At 39.8% G+C, this 8121-nt stretch overlaps 1 protein-coding gene across 1 annotated transcript; it reads right to left on the bottom strand.

The window, feature by feature from the left end:
- Positions 1-3652: 3652 nt before the first annotated feature.
- Positions 3653-7308, bottom strand: LOC114877054 (protein kintoun). The gene is given in 5 exon segments (XM_029189151.2): positions 3653-4832; positions 4910-5076; positions 5078-5326; positions 5394-6608; positions 6709-7308. Coding segments are annotated over 5 exon segments (2538 nt in total). The 5' UTR covers positions 7234-7308; the 3' UTR covers positions 3653-4450.
- Between the last annotated feature and the right edge of the window lie 813 nt (positions 7309-8121).

The raw sequence follows: 8121 nt of genomic DNA, 5'->3' as shown, positions 1-8121 counted from the left end.
AACGAGATTGCAGATATAAAGGGCAGAAAATTACCATCGGGGTGATTTCGTGCACCGTTTCATCGATTTTTTCGCGACTGAATACACATTCGTGGCCACACGTATATAAATATATATAACGAATGGAACGTTAACTCAGGTCAGTTTCGTAGTATTGTGTGATGTGACCGTGCCAAAGGGGGTCGATGACTGTATTCGCGTGTTAGTCCCTCGTGAACGAGCCATGCAATCTGCAGGCGTTCCTAATATAGATCGTTTAGAAAAAAAAAAACTTTTCGTAGGCTGTTTGATTGTTTAGTGTAGGGCACATTTGACAGAAGCGCGTGAGCTAGTAGAACAGGTACGCGACATCGGCGGCGCTCGGCCAGCCGTCAGGGAATCAGGGTATTCGGATTAACGAAGAACGATGATGTGTCTCCCTGCCTTCGAAATGGATCACCTATTAACTCGTTATCCTAAAAGTAAACTTGCTCTGTGGTTTGCTGCTATACTTCAACTTTGTCATTCTTTTAATTTTACAGTCGATAAACTTCGAATCGCGAACGTTGTTTCCTAGTACCGCTTGTTTTTTTAAAGCGACCAGTCGAGTTTCTTAAAACGCGGCGTAAACGTAAAAAAGAAAGGCAAATCCGACATGTCGGCCTATTTTTCAAGCGCGAATCAAGCAGCCGCGTCAATGTGCTCGGCGGAGCAGATCGCACTTACACGCGAAACATCAGAAGCTTTTGTTACTGGTCTTTTCATTTTCCAGAAAAGACTGGAACGACGCGCATCGATCGACCGTAGCGATCGACTTTCTTCGTCAAAGTTCGCTTTAACTTCTTTCCAAGCTTTTCGAACGACTTAGACCCACGGCGTAATGTGTGCCCGTATCTCCCGTCTGATCGTGCTCGATACGCTTTCTGAAATACAAGCAGGTGAGGGTTGATTCGTGAAAAGGGTCCTGTAAATCATGCGAGACCACCGAGTCCTCCGGCAAATCGTGAAGTATATTTATTTTCCCGTTTTATGCCGCGATCAATGCGAATGTGAAATCAAATAACGCAGATTTACGAGAGCTTTTATGTCGAGAAAGAATTTCAAATTTTAATAGAAATCATTCAGAAGCGCCTGAATGTCGGAAGGAATATAAGTAAAAGAGAACGTCTAGGGATACGCAGTAAGGAGCAATACGTTTCGGGGTTGAGGAAAAGCAAAATAAAATAATCGATATTAAAAATTGTCTGTGTTGCACGAAAATTGTCAGTGTCAGTAGGTTATCCGGGCAACACGCCGTACAGACGGCGCGTGGTCACGAAGCAGGGTCCATATAATCGATACTCCACTACTTCGAGTACCTGACTCTGTAGGGGAGGGATGGAGAAAAGGAGACGGATTGAGATAAAAAAGAGGGAGGAAGGTTCTCAGGGTACCTACCACCCTCTTCCCTTCTGTTTTGTCGAGCACTCTTCTACTCTTCCCTATGGGATATCAGAATAATAAGGAGTCATTCGTATGAACGATGGCAAAATTAACGAATCCATTCTTTCGTATCTTGCTTCTTATTTTAATCCATCTTTCTACTTTTCTGGAAAAAAAATCCCCTCGCCATATCTTTCGTCTTGTAATCTATATTTCTAACTTAAATACGTATTGTTGAAAAATGGTTAATGCAAACATTTCCACGGAATTATTATAGATTGTAGTTAGCTTGTTTTTTACGAGTTGTATAATTTGTTTTTTAATATTCATTTCAAAACGGTGCTTAAATCTCTTAATTTAAAATGGAGTATACCCCTGGACTTATGTTTCTGAAGGATTGTAACAGCAACAGGCTGTGGTAGAAATGTTTCTAACGAGCTCTTCGTTAAAATTTCTTAACAAGCGTTTCATATACTCGTTTTAAAATATACGGTTTCAACCCCCCACTTCTTCCCGTCGCCCACGGGGTAAAATGAAATGAATTATTTAAATAATTATAAACTGTATTCATGTCGATATAAGGGAGAAAACGATAGAATGTTTTTACAACTTTATGAAACCTTCGTACCGTCGTTGGTTTATTAAAGTAACTTTATCGCAATTTTCTCGTTACGATACTCCCTGGCGATAAAATTTATCGTCGTACCCCGTTGCTGTTACGAATACGCAAACGTTCCAATTTTACATTGTTTCGTATTTTGAAATACTTACCTATTTTAGTTTCACCACAAATGCAACCCATCAGCCTTTCGGCTGCACTTCTGGGTCGCAGAGAAATTACTTTGAGATTGAAGCTCTTCAAAGACCCAAGAACTTATTGCATCTTTGCGCAAACAGTACGATCCTTGCAAACAAGCATTTCCTATTACCGAGATAACGGAAATGTTAAGAGTATTTAATAATTTAAAAAATGTCGGGTTGATTTAATGTGCCGAGCTTGGTTCGCCAGTTGTATTTGAGGTATCGGTGATAATATCTCTGTCGATGAACGAGAGGCGAATGAAATCGCTGCTCGTCGTAAATAGCCTGGTGACGTATGACATCTGTAAATCTGGCATTAGATACCAGTTATACCGATCTGTGTTCTTGAATGGTACCAGGTGCGATGGCTGGACGATATAACGACATAAACGGCTGCCGCATTGCCGATGTCGTGCCTGCCGTAACCACGGTACGTGGGGTACGCGTACCCTCGTGCACCCACGTCGGCCTCTGACTCTCTCTCAAGGGGTGGACGACTTATCGACCTGGTGCTAGTATCAGGCCTACCACCTTTATCTCATCGGTACTTGAATCGCAAAATCTATTACGCGAATATTCTGTTTACCACGTAGGCACCATTGATCCTAAAATCAACTTAATCTGACTGATACCAAGACCGCGCCACGTCGCTTTCATAAAACTTCCCTCCTTTATTTCGAAACTAGAATCCGATTTAGATCGCATGGAATATTTCTCTATGGATCAAACAAATCGATGCAAAAGGAAAGAAAGAAAGAAAGATCCAAAGATACAGACTGTGCATTCTACTCTTTAGTCTCCATTCCCAAGAGCGAGACAGAGGAGGGGAGGAAGTACCTTCGCAGTCTTTGACGAGAGACCCTTGTCCTTCTAGGTCGACTTTTCGAGTGTTTGCGAATCAGGCCGCGACCCCGTCGTCGACGTCGTCGCGAAGCAAAGCTGTGGTAGTGATTGCAGGGGGTTAGGTTGTGTCGCGAAATTAGAACGTTGCATTGGTGAGGGTCGTCGCTGTCTCGCTGCTGTGGCGGCGGGGCATCAATAGGAATAATACGAGGAACTATGCAATGCAGCTCGTACATAGGTAGACGCGAGTGTAACGACCTTACACCCCCGCAGGTAGCGAGATCGATGGGCTCCAACTCCGGGCAACCTCTCATCCACAGCTCGTACCTCTGCCGTGTTCGCTTGTCCCACTTTTCTATCACGTTTTAGTACTACGAAGCAGCTACACTTTGCTTCACACCTTACGATCACTACCCGCATACGATAAGCGAACTGTCGATGCTTCTTAAACGCGATGCTCTGTTCGAAAAGTTTCAACCTTATAGACAATGGAGAACAACCAAGTAATCAGTTACAGAATTAATGGACGAACGAAGGTTTAATTAAAATCTTCACACTAGGAATATTTTGTTCTATCTACTCTGGGAAGAGAATTCGTAGCTACAAATGATTAACGATCGATCGTTTTATTACGACATTTTATTCCCCCTTTTTCTGTTGCATGGAATACGCTAGTATCGTTTTGCCTGTACATTGATATGGCAAACACCTCGCTACAAAAGCAAGAGTGCGCAATTTGCTCCGTGATGAAGCAACACTTTCTAATCATGATTCGGACTATATGATTGCGATTATTAGAAGAACGTGTTCGTTAAGTGCAATCTAGGTAAATGATCGTACGATAATCTCTATAAAATGTGTGTAAAAATTGATTTTTTAAGAATTTCATTCTATAAAATAGAGCGTGTGTTGTTGTATCTTTTATGCAAAGTTTCTTCACGAATAATTTTCATAAATCGCCTCCATCTGATTTTCTATAAGAAATATTTTTCAAATACACAATATCGTATGAGATATATTAAAGAGATTCCCATCCATCTCTGCACTCGATCGACTGCTTATATGCAATCTTTATAAATAAATCAGGTAAAATATAATAGAATAAGATTGACGTTTCTGAGCTATCGTGCTATAAACTTTTAACGTTCTCTAAACCTATATTTACTCACGTCTACGAGCCATTTAAAATAATATGAATGTACAATTTCATTGATTCACGGTTCGTGACTGAGATTTCATCTTGTAACCACTTATGTTTAATTATTGAAAAAAAGAAAAAAAAGAATATTATCACATAATTGAAAGTAAACCCTGTGGCTTTTTAGTAACCATCTTTACGAGTTGTTCCGTAGTAATACCTATTTCAAAATATATATCACATACGCGTTTCAGTTCGTTGATTAATCTACATATCGAGATCGAATATCAAATCGTTCTTAAATTCTGCCTTAACCGCCTCTTTAGATTCAATCTGTTTATCCGAATGAATTTCATTTTCAATTTCTTCCTCGACGCTCGACGTTCTTTTCATCAAGGAACGATTATTATCATTAGCCCCTTGCTTTATCTCGATATTGGCAGTTTTCTGTTTCGTCGATTGTTTATCTTTGTTAAGTATAGGTTTAACAGTATCGGAGGACTCGGTGTTCTTTTGATTTATCTTATATTTCTCACGTTCCTCTGTCTCAGAGTTTTCGCTTTCGCTCATTCTACGTTCGTGAGCGCGTTTTTTGTTTCGCAATTTACGTTGGTTCTTCTTACGTCGACCAAGAATGCTGGAGTTAGATCTAAAAGTGAGGTAGAGTAAATAACTCTGGGTAAAACATGATCCATGGGACGGTTATCGTTGTAAATGCAACAATACCTGAACAACTGTCGCGAGATCACATCGTTGAATCGTACTGTTTTCTTTAAACTAGAACATTCCGATTCAGAATTCATATCTTGAGCCGAACCGTAATGGCAGTCGATAGACGATGGAGGCATTCCATTTTCGTCGGCACTCGATTCGGATACTGAACGCGAAAAAAACATTAGCACGCCGGGATTTTAATATACCCTTTGAAAATGTACTTGTACCGATGCTACTTGATAATTCATCTCCGCTATTTTCTGAAACAGATCTGGCTTCTGATACATCACATTGATTTTCTCGAGATTGCATGCTCTGTTGATCGACTTCATCGTCGGAATCCAATTGATTTGGAATGATATTTATAACGACACCGTCGTCCTCAGCCTGAACATCAATTGTTCGATCTATTTGAAAATCTTCTTCTGCCTGTGGAAAAGATAGATGAATATGAAATAATCTTTGCTTCTGTGTTATCCTCGTCGAAGATACTTACCGTCAATTCTTTCAATCGGTTCTGGAATGACAGAACAGTGGGCAAATCTTTCTCTTCCATGAATTCTTCGGTCACACCGACGTAGTATCGTGCTAAATTTTCGGTGTTTATTAATTTAATGGAAAATACAACGTTATTATCCCACGGATCAACCGTAAAAGAATTGGGATCCACCGAGTCCTCGTTTATTTTTAAACATAACGAATAATGCTGTGGATAAAAGCCTGCTCCTATTGATGTTAATAAGACATGCACTCCGGAATCGTTTTGTAAAATCTTATGGCGAATAGAATTTGGGTCGACGTTTTTTACATTTATGGTAATTGCTAATTGATTTTCGTATAAATTAGAAATAAATGTCGGTAGAGAATACTTAATGCTAGGATCAGTAAAAGTATCTGTATTCTCTATACTAGTCCGTAATGCTGTGTCACTCCGATTTTCAGAGTTTTCACTTTTATCCTCTAGTTTTGTAGTTTCAAGCACTGTTTCACACTCTTCAACTAACTTTGACATAGAGTTACTCTTGTGACTGTGATCAAATGACTCTCCTATGGTATCTTTGGAGAGCATTGGTACAGGACTGCTATGGTCACTGTCCACTCCACTGTCTTCTCTGGTATCAGACACTGGTACCACAGAGCGGATAACTGGAAGAGTCACAACTAATTTTTTATATTTTGGATCAAACTTGGCATTGCCATGGTCTGCATCCACACAATAAGGCAAAGGAAGTTCCAGCAAATATTTTGCAGGCTTTTCACTTTTTACATTAAGAAAACGTTCTTGAACATCTAAGGAAGCATCAGTGGCAGTTTTTAGTAGGGGTAGGTCTATAGTAATGATCAATCGTTTAGGTATTGTAGCATTCATATTTGCATTTCTATTAGAACTAAAATCTTCCAACTCTACATCAGACTGATGTTTAATTGAAAATTTTGGTGTAACATATTTGCTATTTAGGTCTTCATTCTCCTCCAGTCTTTCTTTGTAGTATGTAGTAGATGGCAAAGGTCTCTGTGGCTTTTCCTCTGCCCATTTCAGTTGCTGTTCTCTGCTCTGATCATAGCTGGACATCAACTTTTGATAGATTTCTGGTTCTATATCTATGTGTTCCTTAGGAGGTTCCTTGGATGGTTTTCTGATCACTGTAGGGTGGCAAACTCCCTTGTAACTCAATTTTGGAAACTTGACATTCTTTCTGTCCAATTTAACCTAACATGAAATATAAAAAAGAAGGATCACAAAGTTAAACAAAAAAAAATTATGTTGCGTTGCAAATATGTTACGCATACGTTGGACGTACGAGGCTTACCTTGAAGTTATTTTCCACACCATCCATGGCTGTGTTATTAACAATTTCACGAAACTGTGCATTCTTCGAGGAAAGGTAGAGGGTGTCCGGATGAAAGACCACATCAAACACCATACACCGGACATTCTTTTTATCAAGGTCGTCACGCGGTGGTATCAACGTATACGGAATAGACCATTGCAAACCACGATGACCTTGTTCGAAAGAAGGTTGGCTGGTCGGTCGAGCCACAATGTCGCTTTTACTGATATTCAGGAAACATTTCTTCTCTCCATTTACGCTTGTTTTAATGACGTAACCAGGTTCTGGGTTAACGAACGTAACGTCGACGCCCCGTTCTTTCTCCAACTGCGTGATCTCCTTCTCGTAAATCTTCCTATTCTCCGGATCAGTCACCTCCTCCGCGTATTCGATCAACAATTTGCGGAATTCCTCCTTCTTCAGACACTCGGTTAAATTCTTCAACTCCTCCTTGGTTACCTCTAAATCTTCCCAATCTTTTTTACGTGACTCGTACGCGTCCATCTTATGGAATGATGCCGCGTGTTTACAAATAAACTTGGTTGGTAGAATGATCGCGAAGCGCCTCTACCACGTGGATGGTTGCGCCACTACGCCGGCCGGTTGAATAGCGGTCAAATATGGAACTTCTAGAAGCGCGCCATTTTTTCCTAGTAATTCATTTCATTTTCTTGGAATTCTAATACGGAGAACTACCCAAGTGTTACACTCACTTATTAATGAAACTTTGCCAGCTTGTAGAGCTCGTCGAGCTGAAGTATGACAAACTCACACATACAACTCGCAATCTAGAGATCCACGGTTCAAATCCTTGGTTCTAAACATTTTTTTTTTTATGATAATTTGTCTCTTTTTGAATAATCATTACATAAAAATTATCGTAAAAAAAAAAAAAAAAATTGTTGGGAACCAAGGATTTGAACCGAGGACCTTTAGATTGCGAGTCATGTGTGTAACCACGGGGCGGATCCATGACTCGCAATCTAAAGGTTCTCGGTTCAAATCCTTGGTTCCGAAAAAAAATTTTTTTTTTTTATGATAATTTTTGTGTAATAGTTATTCAAAAAGAGATAAATTATCATTAGAAAAAAAAAATGTTGGGAACCAAGGATTTGAACCGCAGTTCCCCTTGTAAGTGTAACACCCTTAAAATTGCTTGATTTCAAGCCTTTCCGACCTTTCCTTTTCTTAAAAAAACAAAGCTACATCAAGTCTAGTGTTAACATTAAACTGTCAAGCTTAGTACCAACTCTGATACCCAATTCCCAACATTCCTTCTTGCCATTTAAGCGAGTTCAATGGTATCGGTATCGAACCAACATCAACGGAGTTACGAAGGTCGATAGAAACACTGAATCATCATTTGCGAATGAAGAATCAAGCTTCCTTTCA

The sequence above is a fragment of the Osmia bicornis genome, chromosome 14 (genome assembly GCF_907164935.1).
Source record: "Osmia bicornis bicornis chromosome 14, iOsmBic2.1, whole genome shotgun sequence".
NCBI lineage: Eukaryota > Metazoa > Arthropoda > Insecta > Hymenoptera > Megachilidae > Osmia > Osmia bicornis.
Note: the sequence above shows the minus strand (reverse complement) of the source record. Positions and strands in the feature narration are given on the sequence as shown.